A 22467-nucleotide genomic window follows, 5' to 3' on the forward strand; every position below is an offset into this window, starting at 1 on the left:
ATCAGTTCTCTGCTGCTCTTTAGTCTTTACCATGCTTTGATTTCATGGTATTTTACTTGTATTGAGCTGCATCACAAAATTTTGGCTCTCATAAATTCAACTAAAAAAATTAGAATTTTTTAAGAAGAGAATTCTTTTCGACAAACTTAATAATAACGGGTATTACCGTGATGAGTGCAATGTGTCAGTCCACCCATTTGCCTTGCCTGCAAGTAAAAATTTGGAAATTGAAGTCCTCTTTGCTGCTTCTATGCCAATCTGACCTCTTTATTTGTCCCCTTCAAATCAATAAAGATAAAGGGTCACAAATTCAATGGAAATTAATGAAATTTAAATTGTATAAATTTTAATTGAAACATGTAATTAATATTAACAAATTTTTATTAAAAATTATATATTAGAATTACTACGTTTTTATTAATGTTTATAATAAATTGTTAAAATGACTTCACTCAAATTTCAACATGATATATAAATTTTCTTTTAACATATAACTTAAAATTTTTTTAATATATAGTTAGTTAAAAGAATTTTAATATAGTTCGAAATATTACTATTATAATAGATATAAACAGTAAAAAATAAAGTTTTAAATCACAAATTAATTTGTTAATATTAATGAAAATAAAATTAATGAGTACTATCATACAAAATTCAAAAATTCTAAAGTGCAAATAAGTGTATCACTTAATGCAACTCAGGAAATCAATTATTCTTAAAATGAAATTCAACACAATGATATTAAAATCGTCTATAACATTGTTAGATCTTGAGTTTAAATTAATTATATATAAAAAAAGTGATTAAAAAATTTCGTGAAAATGAATTAAATATATAAAAAAATCGTATATATATATATTTTTATTTAATAGAATAAATAAATATAATTTTAAATAGACTCTATTATTATATTATAATATAATATTATAAATTAATTGATTGTATCCATCTAGTTGTAGATAAATATTTGTAATGTACCTCTAAATCTGAAGGAAGAGAGAAAATTCCAACAGGCAGAATTTTACATGCATAGGTATAGGGAAGAAAGATCGAAAGTGCTGCGTGCTTGCAATAATTAAAATTATAGATGATAGAAGTTATTTATTAAATATATAAATTTTATATATTTATGTCTTAATTTATAATAGATCAGCTATAAAACAAAATTTCCCATAAAATTGTTTTAATGCCACGGCTCCATATTTTTTTTTTAAATTTTTAGCTTTGAGATGGAAATTGTGAGGTTAAAATTGTCTTTTATCAATTAATGCCATTAAATTAAGGCCACTAATTAAATTTTTAATTTTAATTTATAAAGCAATCGTGGACTTATATTACACTGCAAATAAAAGACACAACAACTAAAATTGAAAGCTTAATCTACGTTTAAAAAATTAAAAAATTAAAGTTATTCTAAGGCATATGATAAAGCAGTCATCAAGAATTTATACGGTGTAAGAATACACTCTGTACTCTAATTATAATAGAAATAATTCAGTATGTTTATGGTTATAATACAACAATTATACATAAAATTTTTGTATTTTAAAATTTTTCCCATCATTGCCTTGTTTTAAAGTTTTAAGTTTTAACCGTTATACAACGGATTCAATACCAGGCAACCATATTCAAAAAAACCTGAAAAAGAAGCACAAAAGCAAAAGCCACCCTTTGCCTTTCTCTTTACTTCGTTCAGATTCAACTATCGAGGCTACAACAATTCCCATAACCGTGCTCCCTAAGCCTATGCTCCTGTTCTCCTGTGCTTCCTCATCCTTTTCAATTCCTAACAATGGGATGTTGCATGAGCAAATGCAAACCCAAGAAACACTCCATGCAAGATTTCAACAATGTTCAAGAAAAGCTTGCAATCTCTCAACCTTCAAAATTAACCCTTACAACTCCCATCATTTCTCCCTCAAACAAAATATCCCCATCTCCTTCTTCACCTACAACTTCTTCATCTTCCGTTTCTTCTTTCACTTGTACCAGCAATTCCAACACTACTCTTAGTTCATGCTTTTCGCTTTCTAGCGGATCTTCATCGATCTTGACCACAAAAGATCCGTCCTCCAATGAGTTTTTGTGGTCTTGTGTTAAGGAAAATCCGCATATAATCCGCATCAATTCGATTAAGAAATTCTCTGAGTTGCTTGTTCCTCCTGATGTATATGCACGGAACATGGACTCTGCTGCGCCAGCACCGAAGCAGTCATTCCCTACTCAAAGAGTATATGGATCATCTAAGCTTCAGAAAAGAGTTCGTTCTAATTCACCGGCCCCACTAAATCGACAGAAGAGCTTTCGCAGAGAACATGAGAGAATTAATTCTTCATATTCTGTACCAAGTAGAGCTCTGAGGTCACCATCTCCTAGCAGGCGGTTAAATGGAGATAGTGGCAGAAAAATTTTGACAGGCACCCCAAAGGAAAGTTTTTCCAAACGCATGGTTGATTCCAAGGCAAATGCAGCATATAGCTCTGTTTCTTCTTCTCTGAGAAAGGAGAATTTGAGGCCAATGAGTCCATATATGAAAAGTCATCATCTTCGTTCTTGCTTGAAGAATAGAGAGACTAGCATTCACCGTGCAAGTTCTAAAATAGATGGAGTTACAGTAGAAGAAGCTCTAGCTCACACTGATACCGACGTTCCCATGGAGGATATTGATAATCCTCTTATTTCTTTGGATTGTTTTATATTTCTGTAGAAAATAAAATTAATGGTGTGCGTTATTCATAATTATAACATGTTTCTAAATGATCAACTAGATCACGTTTCTGTAATGACATGCATTGATTGGATATTCGTTGATTTATAGAGGATGTAATATAATTTTCTGCTCATGTGTTTTCAGTTCTTACTAATTAGCTTTCTTGGTAAAACTATTATGCTTGGTTGAATTTTCAACATCATTAATTCAAAGCTCATCAATAAAATTTATTATTTTCTGTTAGTTTATTTCATTGTTAAATCAATTAAAAACATTTCAAGTATAGTGAATCACTACATATGTAGTATTCTAACAAGTTGTCCTTTTTAGTACAATTTTTAATTTAATTTTCTGTAATTTTTATTTTTTATATTCAATTGATTTACTTCCTATAATAATCTTCTAAATATTTTACTCGATTTCTACGATCACTGTGAATAATTTCAAAAAATGTATTTAATATAAGCTCAATTTTGTTTTTGAAAATTTTGCAATCACTTGATTAATTATTTGTATCAAGATTTATATATAATTAATTAAAATATTTATAATAAGTACATAAATGGGTGTAGTTATTGCAAGCTTGAATTTATATAAAAAATTAATTTATTAACCATTAAATTAAATGTTTATATATAAATTTATGTACTTTATATATATTTTAATTAATTTTATACATATTTTAATATAAATATTTAATTTAATAATTATTAAGTTCATTTTCACATAAAATCAAGTCTATGTTAGATACATCCATTCTTGAACATAATTTTGGTATAAAGATTAATTAATGAAAACAGCCATTGAGATTTGAGACTGAGGGACGGGTGGGTGTGATTCGGGTCTCAAGCTACTCAAACATCGTTACGTTGAAAAGAAGATTATTAAAGCTCAGACCAAAAAACCTCAAACTGGGCTGGGCCGATGGCAGGTTTTAATATTTCTATCCCAACATTAATGCTTCTTTTCCAGAAATAAAGTGCAGCCTATTGAATTTCATTTCAATATGCTAACTGGGTTCACAATTTTTTCAGGCTCTGATTTTGGGAGGCCACATTATTTTTAGTGAAAAAAAAAATTGTTTGGATTCAATTCAAGTAATATTGGTATAAATTTCTCTCCCAATTAAAGAAATCCAAGGGTCGTTACTATTAATTAAGAAAAATTAAAAAGAAAAAAAAAAGAAAAATTTAAATGTTGGATTGAACTTCTAATTGTAATGTCAACGTTAGAAACCCATTTTTGGGTGTTATATTGGGCTTTTCTTTGTTAGGCCTATGAATACCTTAACTTTCCTCTATAGGAAAAGAATTCATGCGTTACAAAACAAAATAAATAAAAAATAAATTAGAGGAGATAAATTATATAAAAAAAAACTAATAAACCAAATAGTAATGGAGTTGATTTTATTACTGTGAAATTTTGAGTTTAAGTTTCAATCGAAAATAATTATAAAAAAAAAAATTAAAGTATCAATCATATATTCTTATTTTAATATTGTGTCAATTAAGGTGAATATAATTAAGAGAGAAGCATGAGTGCATAAAATATTGAAACAAGACAAAAAAATAATGATAGAAGTATGGATAAAATAAAACATTTTCCAAATTAAACATAATGGATATGATACATATTTAGTATTCAAATTTTTGGATGATGGGGAAAAAATTGAGTATTCCAATTTCAAGGAGAAGAAAATTGAAGGGTTACTTTGAAATAAATCATTTATAAAAAAAAAGTCAAAAGAATTTTTATATAATTATGTATGAATTTTATTTTTATTAATAATTATTTTTTAAAATAAAAAAATAAATTCTTTAATTCTAAATATAAAAATTGATAAAAAATTAAATTAAATTAAATTATTACAAAATTATAATTTCTAGACGGGAAAAAAAGAGAGGGAAAGTAAAATGATTTAGTAGATACAAGCTTTAAACCCACGCGATGCCGTGTCATGCAATTATATTTTTATAATAATATAAAACAATATACTTACATCTTAAAAATAAAATTATAATCTATTAATATTATTAAAATCATTTAGTCATTTCAATTAAATAAAATTTTAATCATTCACTATATTGCATATTAGTTAAGTGTATATAGTTAGTTTAAGATCAACTTATATTAATAATATAATATTTATTATTTATTTATTATAATATATTAAATAAGATATAATTTGATAATAAAAATATTTAATAAAGCCTAGTTACAAAAGAATATAATAGTAATATATTGGCTAAATTACACTATTGATTTATAATTTTGCTTGAAATTATCTTTTAAAAATTATTGTAATGTCATATAATATGCTCCTATCTTTTCAATTTATTTTATCTTAGCCTTTTATTATTAATATTGTATATGATATAAGATTATAACACACCTAATATCATTTTGATTTTCAATGATCTATTAATTTTATTCGTTATATTCCTAGTTACAAAAGGATATAATAGTAATATTGATTAAAAAGAGTAAATTAATCAACCTTTCTAAAAAAAGCCCAACACTATTCTTATAATAATAGATTTAATATATAAAATTAATGCATGTGCATATTATTTTAATTTTTTTTAATTATTATAGAATAAATTAATTATATTATAATTACGTTAGAATTTTCACAACAAAGTAAATTTAATTATTAGTTACTTACAAAATAAATATACTAACAACTCTACATAGATATTATAAAAAAAAAATTATAAACATTATTTTTTTAATATTTTTTAGATAACGATGATAATAATTACAATTTTATCATAAAATAAAGAAATCTTAAAATTGATTAATAATAATTAATGTAAATTTAATAATTAAATAGTAAATGTAAAACAATTAAAATAACAGAGATGAAAACAAATAGTAAAAAAAAATGAAATCATACATGAACACTTTTTAAGATTTAAAATAAATAGATAGAAATTTAAAAATTAATTAAAAGAATAAAATACTTTAATAAAAGTTTAAAGGGCACTTAAGCATTTCTTCTGGTTTAGAATATTTGACTAATTAAAAGAAAAATTTTGGGGTAAGATATTAAAAGATTCCATGATATGTAAAAATAAAAAATAAAGTTTTTATTTTTAATAATAATTTTTTTAAATAAAGAGATAAAAAATAAGAACCAAAATTATAAAATGATTGTAACACTATTAAAATTGAGAATTACACTTTATTAGAAATAAAATTGTTTCAAAATTATTTTAATCAAAATAATAATAAAATAGTTTAAATTAATTTAAAATAAAAAATGAAATTATTATTATTAGTGGGGAATGAGTGAGTGGTCTGGAATTGAAATGATGGGAGGGGTGAGTAAGTCTTTTTGCTGTTGTTAGTAACAGTAAAAGGTAGCTCCATTTTTGTATATAGTAATAAAAAAAAGGTAAAATTGTAATTTTATTATTTTTTAAGAACAGTAAAAATATTGTGTGTTTTAGTAATATACAATAACATTTTGAGTGAGAATGAAACCAAAATGCAAAAGTGATGGAGACGGAGACGGAGATGGAGATGGAGATGGAGATGGGAATCCTAGAATTGAAGTAAGGATCCTAAAAGGTATCTGAAAAGAGAAGAGGAAAACAAGGGAAGATGGGTTAGTGGCTACCTAGGTTTCTCTTCAGCCAAAAAACCAAAGATATTGCGGGATTTGTTGCCCTCAGCCCTCCAACCATGCTCTCCTAGCTTTCTTGTTAGGGTTTGATTTTCCAAGAACCAAATAAAGTTAAAAATTTATATTATTATATATTTTAATTTTATTCTTTTAAATGAGAGTTAAATATAATTTAATAAAAATTACTATTAAATGTCTTTATTTTAATAAAAATAATTACTTAATTTTTTTATTTTTAAAAAATACATTAGTTTCCATTTATTTTTTAGTAATTTCGGTCATTTAGACATTAGTTTGAATTTTATTTAGTCTTTGAAATTTAAAAACACAACTATATAATCTATCTATTTTTTAAACCTTGAACTATTTAGTTTTATAACATTTATTTCTTTCTCATTTGAATACAAAAAATTTGATTCAAACTGGACAGAAAAACTTAAAGAGTAGACGGAATAAAATACATGAATTCACTAATGTATTTTTCAAAAGAATAGGATTAAGTAGTTAATTTTATTAAAATAGAGAAACTAAATAATAATTTTCTCCATAATTTAATATAACATTATCATTACTACATTTTAGATTTAAGGCAATAGTTGCTTTGTAGCGTTATAAATGTTGTCTTTTATGTGTAAGGTAACAGTTCAAAACTATTGCAAACTAATTGATAAATTATGTAAAAAATTTAACAAAATTGCTACTAAAATTGTTAAAATAATAATGATTTACACCTATTCAAGACAACTGTCACGACCCAACCCATGGGCCGGACCGGCACTAGGACCTGGGCCAGCCTAAAGCCCCCGAGGCCCGTAGTAAGCCTAACTATTCACTGAACCCAACTCTAAGGCCCATTTGGGCCCAATATCAAGAAATCAACCGGACGGAGTCTGGCCATAAAGTGGACCTTTCAACGGGGAGTTTTTGGCTCACCCGACCTGTAAAACAAAATATATCATCAATTGGGGAGCTCAGCTCACCTTCCACATACTTATCAGCATAAAAATAAATGGGAGCTCAGCTTCCTCATCCAATCCATCAAACAGGCATATCATTATATGTTTACAGGTCCAACATGATAATAATATTACAGACCAAAATCAAATAAATACTTTTAACACATACGGAAATTCTAGGAGTTAATAAAATTATACAAACATTGATAAACAACCTGCGAGGAAAGGAAGCAGGTTAACCTCAAAAATATCCTCTTGTGGCCTGGAAAAATATTGAACAGGAGTGAGCGTTCGACTTAGAGAGTAAAATATCAATTTTAACCATAATCTCTATAACTATCTAGAACTAGTGCACCTTGTAGAGTGAAATGCAGCATCAGCAATAAATTCACATCATAACATCAAAAAGGTAATTTGGAGCACTCACACACCCAGTAACATCAATCATAATATATATGGGAGCTGATCCCCTATACAGCTCTCTTAATTCCAACTGTGCCAGCGAAGAACTCAGCTCGGACTTCCACTTAATAACCAAATTGGGGTCCCAGCGAAGAACTCAAGCCATGTCTACCTCGAAGGACCGGGTCCCAGCGAAGATCTCAAGCCGTGTCTACCCGTCCTATCCATAGTCCACACCACATCACACGCACGCCAACGCACACACACTGCTCCAAATTACCACAGCAACATATATGGTACTTTCACAGTTATGAATGCAACATAAATCGTGCCTAAAGTTTATCTACATAGATATATGCATATAAGTGATGCATGGGCATGCTTGAACATATAATAATAGTGAAATTACAATTAAAATTAATATTTTACTCACAGACTTGACAACGGTCACTGTGGCGGCTGGGCGGAGGAAGAAGGCTGTCCCGGCTCACCTGACAATTACATTACAATTATTTAATACAAATGACTCAATACAAATCAAGAAAAGACCAAATACGTCCTAAGTCGTGCCGAAAATCCGGCAGAGTCTCCCCTATACCTAGGACCTACCCAACCTGCAAAAGGGCTCAAAACGCACTTCTATATTCACAATCCATATATCCACAACTCAATCACATCACACAGCCCCTCCTGGGCCCATCAAATCAGTCATTCATCACAGTATGTAAAATTTCAATTTAGTCCTTATAATTGTTCATTTTTGCAAAAACTACCCAAACAAGCTCTAAAAATTCTAAAACTTTGCCCTGCGGTCCTTAGCAATATTAATAGGCTATTGCAAAAAGAATCATAATTTTCTGAGCTACCACGAATATTTTATGAATTTTTAATCCTATTTAAGCACTAGAAAATTACGAAAAAGCAAGGTTCGGGTTTACCTTTGCCGATTCCGACTTCTGGAACGCGCTCGGGACGTTTGACAATGGGGGGGTAGCCAAAACTTCAGTCCAATTCAGAGACTTTTCCGGTAATAGGTATGTCTGGCCGGAAATTTACAGACCCGGTCAACTGTTGAATTTCTGCGAATTGAGGATACCTATACGAAGCCCACAACACGGGAGTTAGTACATAAATTTTTCAGAATTTTCTAAGCTCACTTAATGCTCGGAAAAACACTGCGAAGTTTCGTGGGACCCACCGAAAAACGGTGTCGAAAAAATTCGAAATTTATGTCGCCGCGAAGCTCTCGACGAGTGGAGCACTCTGGTACTCTCGGTTTTCTCGTGGGATTCACGGTTTGCGAAAAATCTAGCCCGAAAGTCAAAATGGGCTAAAACTTCCTAAGCAAAAATTGGACAAATCACTCGATGGATTTCGGCGTTCTTGGTGTATATGGAAAGCTCTCGCCGAGTAGATGATTTTAGACACAAGACCTAGTCCAATTGGATCGGCCGGATTTTGGACGGGAAGTCCAGGCGTCGCGCGCGCACTGCGCGTCCTTTTTGAGGCCTTTTTCTGGCGTTCTAGGCGGCGGCCGGCCGTGGGGGAGGACCGAGGTGGGGCGCCGGCAAGGTGGGAAGGCAGGGGAGGCGGCGGCGCGGCAAGGGGAGGAGGGAGGAGAGAGAAAAGGGAGAGAGAAGGGAGAGGGGTCAGACGCGCGCTGGAGGAAGAAGGAAGAAAAAGAAAAGGCCGGTCCGATTCGGCCGGTCCGGTTCGATTCGGCCGGTCCGATTCAGGATACAAAATTTTGAATTTTTACTCTGCCTCGGGACCGAAAACGAGGTCCAAAAATTCTGAAAAATTTTCAGAAAACTCAGAAAAATACGTAGACTCCAAATATATTTTTAGTTTTGCCACGTGGTCTTTAAATTAATTTTTAAAAATACCAAAGTTTATATTTTCGAAAAATCAAACCCGATTTTTAAAATCCGAAAAATCTCAAAAAAATTCTTAAAATTTAAATAAAATTAAAATAAAATTAAAATACCAAAAATGCTCATAAAATAATAAAATTTGAAATTTTTGGGGTGTTACAACAACGGTTTTTGTCAGTTACGAAAACATAATTAAATCATTGGTGCCTCTAAGAAATCTCAACATAAAAGAATAATCCATAAGCATTGGGTAGAATTTGTGGGTATTGTTGAAAGTAAGTGTGAGTGTGAGTTGGTATCTTTCTCTGTAGTAAGAAATATTTGGGGAATGGCTAATGTTGACTGGGTCTCTATTCCATCAATTGGAGCTTCGTGTGGCTTATTGCAATTTGGAATAAGGATTGTCTACAATTTAATACAAAAACCTGCTTTCATAGGTGGATTCTTTTATTTGGATCTATTATCTTTTGTGATTTTGATTTTCATCTTGGGCTTGTTTATGCACCAAGTGATATCAGGGATCAGAGTGTCCTTTAGGACAACATCTATAGTGAACTCAATTAGGTGAATGGTTTGATTTTGTTGTTGGGAGACTTTAACCAGGTTCTTCATATTTCAGAAAGAAGTAGTGGAAGAGTTTCAATGGAAGGTATGGACAAATTTCAAACCTTTGTCAATAGCCTAAATCTATTGGAAACTAATCTCTCAAGTAAGCGGTTTACACAGTGAAGTGGGTGTTCTATGAGCATAATTGACAAGGCACTAATCTCATATCACTGGACTCTTAAGTTCCCTAAACTTACCCTTCTAGGCCTACCTAGAGGACCGTTAGACCATAACCCCATACTGTCACACCTTACCCCTCTGTAAGGCATCACATAATCCCGTAGAATACCTAATGAACTACCGCACTTCACCTACCGATAACTCATTAAGTACCCTACAAGGGATTTTAAAACAATTTTCCTATTTTTGATAAGTGGTGAGCATTTCTAATAAGTGTTTAAAACATTTAGTTGAAATTAAAACTAATTAATATTTTTGGCCATTTTAGTTTTCCGCAAATTTTATAAAAATTTTGACAGAGTTTCCTCTGTATTTTGAGAAAACCGTTCTTCGAATACCTGTAAAAAGCACTTCTAAAAGTTTTTCTCAACCACTACTTCAGTTTCACAATCAAACTCAATCAATTTCTCAAGATTCACAAGTTCAATAATTCTCAAAATACTGTCAATCAATATCATTCATATTTCATTAAAAACAAAACAATTTGTACACAACCTTACAAATTTATATCAAAAGAAACACAAACTAAACTTTATTACAAACTTCATACAAATTTGTGTACAAGCTGCTCAAGACCCATTTTTACATGTCCATACATTTATGTGCAATATATACATCAAAAGAAGTATTTACAGTTAGGGTATAAATTATACCCGAAAACTTTAGGCTGGTAGCTTCTCACACCTCAGCAGCTCAGTCTGCTGCTCCTCTAGTTTCAGATCTGCAATGATAAAAGCTATCGCTGAGTACTAGGACTCAGTGGTGCACAATATACTAAAATAATCTTTATGCAAAACTTAAAGCACATTCATTCAAAAATTTGGCTAAACATGAAAATTTAATACAATCATGCATTGTAAGATTTTACATGTAAACCAAGTTCATTTCAAAGTATCAAAACACATTTCATAAAACCCACAGTTAGATCACGCCATTCGAAACAAATAGAATCTCAATAGCCAGAGGCTAAAGAGAAATCACATGAATCTCAATAGCCAGAGGCTAAAGAGAAATCATATCACAGGCTAGCTAGCTCAAATATATGGATATCCATTCACATCCTCTTCTACTGGCACACCTCAACACTTCTCCAGAGAAGGAATCAAAATTCGAAACTAATTACCCCCACTAGTCGTGCTAGTGAGGTGTTCAAATATATGGTCATGACACTGTGGTTTCAAAACTTATCTTAACAATTGGCTAAACATTGTCATTTCAAATATACACAATAACTTTCACAATTTAAATCAAACATCATAAAAATGCTATAATCCAATATTTCACATTATTCAAAACATTATGCAAAAGATGATTATAAAAGTATATGTTGTGCACAAACCTCAAACGAGTCGCCTGTTGGCCTTGACTCGACTCCTCGGGTTCTATCCCGGTATTCTTTTCCACTGAAACACGAAATTTTCCAATGTTTCAGTACTAAAACTTAAAATAAATCCAAAATAAACTTAACTTCACATTTACCTAGCTTTAACGTGTTAAATTCGACGTTCTCGAAATTTTGTGTTTCGGGTTACTATTCACTGCACTATTCAAGTCAAATTATTGACTTTGTAAGGCTTAATGGGTATGGGAACTCCAACTTCACCCACATACCACATTTTGGTCACCAAACTTGTTGGTTTTGGTCATTTGTTTAAAGCTTAGGTCATTTTGGCAAAATTGCCAATTTTCGGTTTTGGTTCTCCGAAGTTGTACTGTTCCATTGGTCGATCTACTGTTGGAATTTGACAAAACTTCCTTCATAGAAAATGTTCCTTATTGTCTTAAGTGTATTCTCATTTTTGGATCACCCCAATCGGAGTTTTGTAGCTCAAGTTATGGCCAAAATAAATTTACTGTTCACATGTACTGTTCATACTGAGATTTTAGTGCTGGCAGATTTTTGGTCCAACTTTGGTTAATAATTTGACCAAGTTAAGTTCATAACTTGGTCTCACTTTCTTCATATGAAATGTTGTACTATGTCTTAGGTTTCCATCGGTTCAAGAATCGCCTAAATCCGAGTTTTCTAGAGAGAGTTATAGCCATCCAAACATTGCTGCTCAATGAAAATTCTGCAGAATCTCAGTACAGTAATTTAATTTTGCTCAATGATTTTGAAAGGGTTAATGGCCTAATTTGGGTTGGTGTTCTTCATGAAAGTTTTAGGTCTATATCATATCTAATTGCTGGTAAAATTTCAGGTCAATTTGACCTACCTAGCTCGAGTTATGACCAAATGAACAGTTACTATTCATTTGGTCAGTTTAGTGCAGTGGCAGCCTACAATCAATCCACTTTGGTCAATTGTTTCACTAAGTTTTGGTCAGTTTTTGGCCATGGTTCCTTAATGAAAATTGTGCTCTTTTATGTCTATTTTCATCTCCAATTGGTGGCATATCAATTGGACTTGTAAAATTTGAGTTTTGGTCCTTCAAAGTGGGTTTGCAGCATGACCATTGACCTACGAATTTGATTTTTATTCCAACAATTCCCACACAACTTATTTGGTCATAATTGACCATTATTTCACTTCACAATAAGTCCAACATGCCATTTATGCATTTTTCCCAAAATTTGGTTCACAACCCTAGCATTTAAAACCCTAACTCATCAATTTCACTACTTTGTTGCAATTAATCACACTTAATGGTTTTAATACTAATCATTCAACCAAGAAAGGTTTCTAAACTCATTCAAATGTATCATATCCATGCAAATCATATTCCTCTCAAGCTGCCCAAAATTTCAGTTTAATTCTTCCCCCATATTTGTTTCATTTAAATCAAGTTCTAAGCTCACTTTCAACCATCACATGTGCATTTGAATGGATAAATGAAGAGTTTAGCATACTAACCTTAGGTGAACCTTAAATCTTCACTTTTTGTTCTTCTTCTTCCTTCTTCTTCTTGCTTTCTTCTATACTCTTCAAGATGCAATAATGAAATTCATGTGGAGAATTTTAGGGAAAGCATGTTTAATTTAGGGTTTCAAAAGCTTGGTTAGACTTATCCATGGTGGAAGATGAAATAAGTGAGAGGGAAGAGTGAGTCACGTTTTTCCTTTTGAAGATGATGAATTTAATTTTTTTTTCTTTTGTTTCTTTTATTTATTTTGCTATGGAAGACCATAAATATCAAATTTAATAAATATTTAATAAATTTGTTTATGACATCATTAATGATGTCATCAACTTTGACTTTTCCAACCTCTTCCCTTTTCTTTTTTTTTTTCTATTTATTTCTCTATTAGTTCTTTAATTTTATTCTCGATTCCGAAATTTTCTTTTCTCCGATTTTATTTGACAGTTAAGTCAGGAGTCAGCTCTCGGGGTCAATTGACCAAATTGCCCCTCGCCGGTTCATCCCGGTTTGCAAATAATCCAATATTTCTTCCGGCTCCCTGACCTAATTATTTGACCGCTTATGCTTCTTTTCGTGGTTTTCTCTTTTCCACTTTGTGTTCATAAGGGTCCTAAGGACCGCATGTCACTTTACGGTTCGAAATTTGAGTTTAGAATGACTTGTGATCATTCCCGAGGAGGTCACTCATCGCTGTGACTCTCGGCTCGTTTAACCTCTTATGTTCTGTTTTTGTTATTTATAGTTAACTAATTAAACATTACTAATTATTTGTGTTTATGGCTTCTCAAATTGTCTTAAGTGTGGCCCTAATCCCATTAATTGTCCGGACCGACACCGGTCACCGGAACAGTGAAATATACCAGGCTATACAACGGGGGTGTTACAATTCTCCCCCCCTTAAATAAATTTTGTCTCGAAATTTTTACCTGGTATCAATCTCTGAACAGCTGTGGGTGTTGTCTCCTCATGTCCTCCTCTCGTTCCCAAGTAGCTTCTTGGCTCGAATGATGGTTCCACAGCACTTTTACCAACGGTATCTGCTTATTCCGTAGCTGCTTCACCTCATAAGCCAGAATCTTTATGGGTTCTTCTTTATATGTGAGGTCTGGATTCACTTCTATTTCTTCTACTGGTAGTACATGAGATGGGTCTGATCGGTACCTCCTCAACATGGACACATGGAAGACATTATGTATCTTCTCCAACTCTGGAGGTAGTGCCAACCGATATGCCAAAGGACCCACTCTTTCTAGAACCTCATATGGCCCGATAAAACGAGGACTCAGTTTCCCCTTTCTGCCGAATCTCATAATTCTCTTCCAAGGAGAAACTTTGAGGAAAACTTTCTCACCCACTGCATACTCAATATCCCTTCTCTTCAGATCAATGTAGGACTTCTGACGGTCTGATGCAGTCTTAAGTCGATCTCGAATCACCCTGATTTTCTCTTCAGTTTGTTGAACAATTTCGGGTCCAATTATTTTTCTTTCACCCACGTCATCCCAACACAACGGGGTTCTACATTTCCTGCCATACAAAGCTTCATATGGAGGCATCCCAATGCTTGATTGGTAGCTGTTGTTGTAAGCAAACTCAATCAAAGGCAAGTGTGTATCCCAACTACCCTCAAACTCAATCACACAAGCCCGTAGCATGTCCTCCAAAATCTGAATTACCCTCTCGGGTGGCCATGCATGCGTGGGTGGAATGCGATGCTAAAGTTCAATCTAGTTGCTAGGGCTCTCTGAGACTACCCCAGAATCTAGAAGTGAACCTAGGATCTCTGTCTGACACAATAGATACTGGCACTCCATGCAGTCTCACAATCTCATCGATGTATAACTTGGCCAATCTTTCTAAACTGTAATCCATCCGGACTGGCAGAAAATGGGTAGATTTAGTCAATCTGTCAACAATGACCCAAACTGCATCATGACTCTTCTGTGTCCTCGGAAGTCCCATCACAAAATCCATCGTTATTCTCTCCCATTTCCACTCTGGTACTGGTAGTGGATGTAACAATCCAGTGGGTACTTGATGCTCTGCCTTTACTTGCTGACAAGTTAGGCATTTGGACACAAACTCTGCCATATCTCTCTTCATACCCATCCACCAGTAATGCTCATTTAGCCCTCTATACATTTTTGTTCCACCAGGGTGCATGGCAAAAGGAGACTCATGTGCTTCCTTCAAAATGATCTGCCTCAAATCAACATCATTAGGAACACACATTCGCCTGGTGTAGCAATGAGACCATCATCTCCGATTGAGAATTACGGTTTCTTGCCACCGGACTTCGTCCATCAACTTCGATACTTCGATCATTACGGCGACCATTCTAATCTGATCAATCAACACTGGCTGTACATGCCATGCAACTGTTGTCTGCCCATCATCACTAATCCCTAAGCTGGCATGCAATGATCTTAACTCATGTACTAAAGACAAAGGAGTAACCCGTAGACTTGCCATAGTCTTGCGACTTAAGGCATCAGCCACAACATTAGCTTTCCCTGGCTGATAGTCTATCAGACAATCATAGTCTTTTATCAACTCTAACCATCTCCTCTGTCTCAAATTCAGCTCTTTCTGGGTGCCCAAATACTTTAAACTCTTATGATCTGTGTAGATATAACATTTCTCCCCATACAAATAATGCCTCCAGATCTTAAGAGCAAACACAATGGCTACAAGCTCCAAATCATGTGTCGGATAATTCCTCTCATGCGGTTTTAGTTGGCGTGATGCATAGGCAATGACATTTCGATCTTGCATCAACACACAACCTAACCCGTTGTGAGAAGCATCGCTGTAAACTGTATATTCTTTACCCGGTGTGGGTAAAGTTAGGACTGGAGCTTCAGTCAAACATCTCTTCAATTCATCAAAACTCTGCTGGCATTTATCCGTCCACTGAAATTTCACATCTTTTCTAAGCAGCTTGGTCAATGGAGATGCCAACATGGAAAATCCCTTCACAAATCTACGGTAGTATCCAGCTAAACCCAGAAAACTACGAATCTCTGTGACATTTCTGGGTGGCCTCCAATTAAGGACAGTTTAAATTTTACTTGGATCTACCTTGATGCCCTCTTCTGATACTACATGCCCCAAGAAAGATATCTCCTTCAGCCAAAATTCACATTTCGACAATTTGGCATATAGCTGTTTCTCCCTCAAAATCTGCAGTACAATCCGCAGATGTCTATCATGCTCTTCTGCATTCCTCGAATAGACCAATATATCATCAATGAATACCACAACAAACTGGTCGAGGTATGGTCTGAAGATAGTGTTCATCAGATCCATAAAAGCAGCCGGAGCATTAGTTAACCCGAATGGCATAACCAAAAACTCATAATGGCCATAGCGGGTTCTAAAGGCAGTTTTAGAAATACTCTGCTCTTGTACCTTCAGCTGATAATAACCTGATCTCAGGTCAATTTTGGAGAACACAGCTGCACCCCTCAACTGATCAAACAAGTCATCAATGCGGGGTAATGGATATCTATTCTTTATTGTCACCTTATTCAACTGCCGATAATCAATACACAAGCGGAGAGTGCCATCTTTCTTCTTTACAAACAACAGCGCTCCCAAGGTGACACACTAGGCGGATAAAGCCCTTGTCAAGCAATTCTTGCAATTGCACTTTCAATTCTTTCAATGCGGTGCCATTCTATATGGCGTTATGGAGATTGGGTCCACACTGTGCATAACATTAATCTCAAATTGCACTTCTCTTCTCGAGGTAATCACGGTAGTTCATCAGAAATACATCAGGAAAGTCACATCTGATAGGGATGTCCTTGATCTTTGGACTCGCACTTGGGTGTCTATCACATGTGCCAAATATGCTTCACACCCCTTTCTAATCATTCTTACGGCTAGTGCGGCCGAAATGATGTTTGATGGCGATAAATGCCTCTCCGGTGTATTACCACATCACCGTACATAAAGGAGACCAAAAGTGACGTCTTGATCTACAAGAAATCATAGCGTGATGCCCGCTAACCAATCCATGCCCAAGATAATATCATACTCTCTGAAGGGCATTTCAATCAAGTCTGACAGGAAAACATGTCCTTGGATCACCAAAGGACAATCTCTATAAATTCTGTTGACCCGGACTTCTTGTCCTAACGGACTAGTTACTAGCACTTCAAAATCCATTTGCACACATGGAGCGACAAGTGAACCGACTATGCTAGCACTAACATATGAATGGGTTGAACCGGATCAAACAATACAAATACTTCTTGATCGGAGATAGAGAATGTACCGGCTACCACATCGAAGTCTCGGCCTCTTCTCATTGTCTCATCGTGTAGACTCGGTGGCGCACTTCCTTGTGCAGATCGACCAATTGTGCCTCGATCTGCAAGCGGTGCCTACCTCTGCCTCTTCCTCTGCCAACAGACTGTGAACCTCTAGGAGCAGGACTCTGAATAGATGCCTCAACAGTAGTAGGAGCTGGACCATATATCGGAGCACTAGTACAATCTTTAGCCATATGGCCTTTGCCTCCACAGTTAAAACAGGCTCCAGTGGCCCAATAGCATTCCCCCCCATGAATCTTGCCACAAGTCTCACAGGCGGGCAGAATGTGAACCCCTGCTTGACTGCTGACTAGACCTAGGGGGTCTCGACTGTAAAATCTGCCTCGCCAAATCGCCACCTCGACCCTGCTGGGTCCACTAAACTTCTTTTTCTTTCCGAGGTAGCACGAACTCGCTCAACGATTTTTCCCCCTTGTCTTTTTCTAATTTCTCGACTTTTTCCTTCACTGGGTTTGCTTCTGCTTCAACTCTCTCCAATTCAAGTGCTTGAGACATAAGCTCTGAGAAGTTGCTGTGTCGAAATCCTACAACTTGCATCCATATGCTGGGCTTCAAACCCATTTCAAATCTGATGCACATATTTTGCATAGTCATTTAGGTCTAATTTCACAATCATTTTATTTGGTTATTAGTCATTTTTAGCTAATTTCATTAGTTATTTAGTTAGTTTTCCATAATTGTCAACTTTGGATTAATTTGTAATTTTTGCTTTGTATTGTAGGAAAAAATGGTGTTTTTGAAGGACTAAAGAGAATTTTGCCATTGAGGAGTGTCTTCTACAGCAAAAAGATGCCAAAAACAAGTTTTCAAGCTGAAATATGCATTGATTTAAACTGCATAACTTGTCGCATAAGCTATGCGCTCGCATAAGGAGGAAGAACACTGCTGCAATCCAAATTAAATGTGCATAAGGAGATCGCATACTTATGCACATTCTCACCTCCCTTATGCAGATTCACGAAATTGTGCATAACCTATGCACTAAGTCATGCAGCCGCATAAGTAACCTTAATCGCTGAATGTATAAGGGATCGCATAACTTATGCACCACTTATGCAGCCCCAAAAGAGCTCATTAATGAGTCGCGTAAGATTCCCTTAATGTATTCCTCCTAGAACATACTATTTTAGGGCTCCATGTCGAAAAATGATATAAATAGTCCCATTTTCTCATTTTAGAAGGAGGAGGCAAGGAGCAAAGGAAGAAAGGAGGAGGCTAAGGCATTTGAGGAGTCATTTCACCTTCCACACCATTTTCAACTAAGATTTGCAGATTTCTTTCTTTCTTTACACTTTTCTACACTTCTAGTGTTTAATTACTTACTTCTTAGCCTAGATTAAAGCTTTATTTCCATTTAAACTCATCATATCTTGTAAGCATTATGGATAGTGAGTAGTTTACTTTTGATTCTGGAGTAAGGGTTGTAATATTTGGGATATTTTGTGGATTTTGATTGGGTAATCTATATTTTGTGGTCTTAATGAGTTTTATTCATTTCTTGTATGCTTAATGACATGCTTAATGTAGGATCCCATTGAGTAATGTTCTTAATCCATGGTTGAAGCAATCAAAGGAGAAGGCCTTGTGATAGATAATCGTGAAATTGACTTAATTAACTTAGACCTAGAAATAGGCTAAGGATTAAGAGGATTCATAGATTAATTAAAGAACTTAATGGGTCTTAATTAATTCTAACTCACTAAAGTAGGATTAGTTTGATTAAGGCACTCTTTGTCTCACTAAAGGGAATTCAAAGGATTTAAGAATTAATCTCCTTAAAACCCATTAGTTTCACAAGATTGATAACCAATTTAAAATCCCAAAATAGCTCGAATATGAAATCCTAACTCCTAATCGCTTTTTACCATTGTTAATTTCTAATCGAATTTAATCATTCGCCAATTTAAATATTGCCATATTTGAACTTGCTTATTTCTATTTGATGCAATTTTAGTTTAATTAATACATTGTTGAATAGAATATTAATTTTGCACAATTAGATTTCACACTCCATTACCCATTAATTCATCATTTTAATATCATAAATAATTCAATTTACTCAACTTTTATATCGAAAATTCAATCATTAACACAACTCATCTTGGTATCGATATTTTTCTATACTAGTTGTACGACTTCGCACTTGCGGTTGGGACGCATCAAGTTTTTGGCGCCGCTGTCGGAGTTGTTTGTTTAAGATTGAATTCTTGATTATTTTAGTTGTTTTTAGTTTTATCTTTGTTATCTTTTCATTTTGTGTTTGTTTGTTCTTTTCGTACTTTAATCTTTTATGAGAAGAGCTAGAAGCTCAAGTGACACAACCTTACTTTTCAACTCAAATTGAGAAATTTTGCAAGGCCAACAAGAAAGAAACCGTAAGAAGGAAGGAAGCTTCGAGAGAAACCGAAATTGAAGCAAATATGGTGATGAAAGAATTAGAATTGGTGTTGGTAATGCCGAAATGGTCAAAACAATGAAAATGAAGCCCAAGGAGAAGAAGTTGTTAATGCAAACGTGCCTAGGGAAGTATGATGGATCATGCTTTTCCTCGCTTTGATGACTTGAGAGAGAGCATAGCAAGACCAAGGATTGATGCAAACAGCTACAAGATGGATTTTGGAGTTCTTCAAATGATCCAAAACTCTCAATTTGGAGGACATCCTTCCAAAATCCACACACACACTTGAAGACATTTGCTAGGATTTGCGACATGCAAAACCAACCTGGAGTGTCCTATGAGGCAGCAAGATTGAAGCTATTTCCATTCTCTTTTACAGATAGAGCATTGGATTGGCTCGATTCTTTACCTCACAACTCCATTACAAATTGGGAGCAACTAATCGATGCATTTCTTGCACAATATTTTCCACTGAAAACTCAAGAGTCGAGGAATCAAATGACATCTTTCGCATCAAGAGAAGATGAAACTCTCTATGAATCATGGATGAGATGGAAGGAATTGGAAAGATTGTGCCCACATCATGCCATTCCAAAATGGATGATAAATCGTAATTTCTACACAAATGTCACTCCCGCAATCAGAGGAATTATTGATGCTCAAACAGAGGAGAATTTATTATAAAGCATGAAGATGAAGCTTATGAGTTATTAGAGAAAATTGCAAAGAATACTCATCTTTGGAGTAGTCCAAGAGGACCACTCCAACTCGTAAAAGGCAAGTCGGGATGTATGATCTTGATCCATTCAACATGATTAATGCAAAGTTTGATGCACTTACAAATGTCCTTGCTAAGAAGATGGAAGATTTGAGTATGTTGGTTAGTTCAACATCATCACCGGAAGTTCACAACAAGTGGCTTATGCAGAGGAAACTACCACCGTGGAGTAGATTATGGAGAACAAGCTGCATATGTTGGTAATTATGGAAACAAGCAAATGGGGAATCCTTATTCTCAAACTTACAATCCAAATTGGAGGAATCATCCCAACTTTTCATGGGGCAATCAGAAAATCAAGTTCAAAATCGAATTTTCAACCACAACAAAGAAAGTCAAGTTCCATATCGCAAAATAGGCAACCATTGCCTAATTTTCAGCAGAAAATATGAACCTCCACCAAAACAAAGAAGAACGAAATTCCACCATCAAGCTTTATTGCAAATGATTCTTGCCAACCAAAATAAGCATGATGAGGAGATGAGAGAGGTGAAAGCAAGGCTGGAACAAATGCAAACACACAATGTATCGCCGAAAACCAGATTGCACAACAAGCATCTTCCTCAAGTGCCAAATCTTTTGGAAAGCTTCCAAGTCAACCAGAAAATCCAAGAGAGCATTGTCAAGCTATTACTTTAAGAAGTGGTAAAGTTATAAATGATGAGAAGAGTGAAAACAAGTGAGAAGAGAGAAAATGAGAAAGGAACCGATGAGAGTGGAAAACAAGAGAGTGCAGAAAATGTAAGGAGAAATTTGAAGAAAAAGAAGAGAAGTATATACCTCCCGAGCCCTACAAGCCACAACTTCCCTTTCCTCAAAGATTTCACAAAGCCAAGCTTGATAGGCAATTTGGGAAGTTCTTAGAGGTTTTGAAGAAACTTTACATAAATGTGCCTTTGTTGATGCTCTTTCACAAATGCCCTCTTATGCAAAATTCTTGAAAGAAATTCTCTCAAATAAGAGAAAACTTGAAGATGATGAAACCGTAGCTTTGATGTAAGAATGTAGTGCTATCCTCCGCAGGAAACTTCCTCCAAAGCTTAAGGATCCAGGGAGTTTTTCAATTCCATGCCACATTGGAGAGTCTTGTTCTACAAAAGCTCTATGTGATTTAGGGGCCAGCTAGCCTTATGCCCCTTTCTATCTATGAAAAGCTCAACATGGGAGATCTAAAGCCAACCCACATTTCTCTTCGCTAATGACGTAACAATCAAGTATCCTCAAGGGATTTTGAGAATGTGCCCCAAGGTTGGAAAGTTCTATATACCGCTGACTTTGTCATCTTGGACATGGAGGAAGATTCTAATATTCCAATTATCTTGGGAGACCCTTTCTAGCTACAAAGTAGAGCATTGATTGATGTGAAAGGAGAAAAGCTTACTCTTAGAGTTGGTGAAGAGTGCTTAATTTTCAATATCAATAACACTATGAAAAAGCATCATTCAAGTCGATACTTGCTTGAGAGTTGATATTATTGATGAGCTGGTTGAAGAACACTTCGTAAAGAAATATCCGTAAGATCCACTTGAAAATTGTTTGGTTCATGGAGGAGGCATAGACTATGACAACCCTCATGTAGCCGCATATACTCAACACTTAGAGGGAAGTCCACCATTCATTTCTCGCTCCAGCTTTTCAACTCACACAAAAGGAAAAAGCTGAATTTAAGCAATCATCATTCAAGGAAGAAGATGCACCTAAGGTAGAACTTAAGCAACTTCCTTCTCACTGTAT

The 22467-nt window shown here is 34.3% G+C and overlaps 1 protein-coding gene and 1 non-coding gene across 2 annotated transcripts; one reads left to right on the top strand and one right to left on the bottom strand.

The window, feature by feature from the left end:
* Positions 1 to 1675: 1675 nt before the first annotated feature.
* LOC110649750 (uncharacterized) lies at positions 1676 to 2841 on the top strand. The gene has a single exon (XM_058130519.1). It carries the CDS (start codon positions 1793 to 1795, stop codon positions 2705 to 2707), a length of 915 nt encoding a protein of 304 aa, XP_057986502.1. The 5' UTR covers positions 1676 to 1792; the 3' UTR covers positions 2708 to 2841.
* Positions 2842 to 20437: 17596 nt separating this feature from the next.
* On the bottom strand, positions 20438 to 20545 carry LOC131171547 (small nucleolar RNA R71). The gene has a single exon (XR_009142207.1). It is a non-coding gene; the product is annotated as a small nucleolar RNA R71 (small nucleolar RNA).
* Positions 20546 to 22467: the final 1922 nt, after the last annotated feature.

The sequence above is a fragment of the Hevea brasiliensis genome, chromosome 12 (genome assembly GCF_030052815.1).
Source record: "Hevea brasiliensis isolate MT/VB/25A 57/8 chromosome 12, ASM3005281v1, whole genome shotgun sequence".
Lineage (NCBI taxonomy): Eukaryota > Viridiplantae > Streptophyta > Magnoliopsida > Malpighiales > Euphorbiaceae > Hevea > Hevea brasiliensis.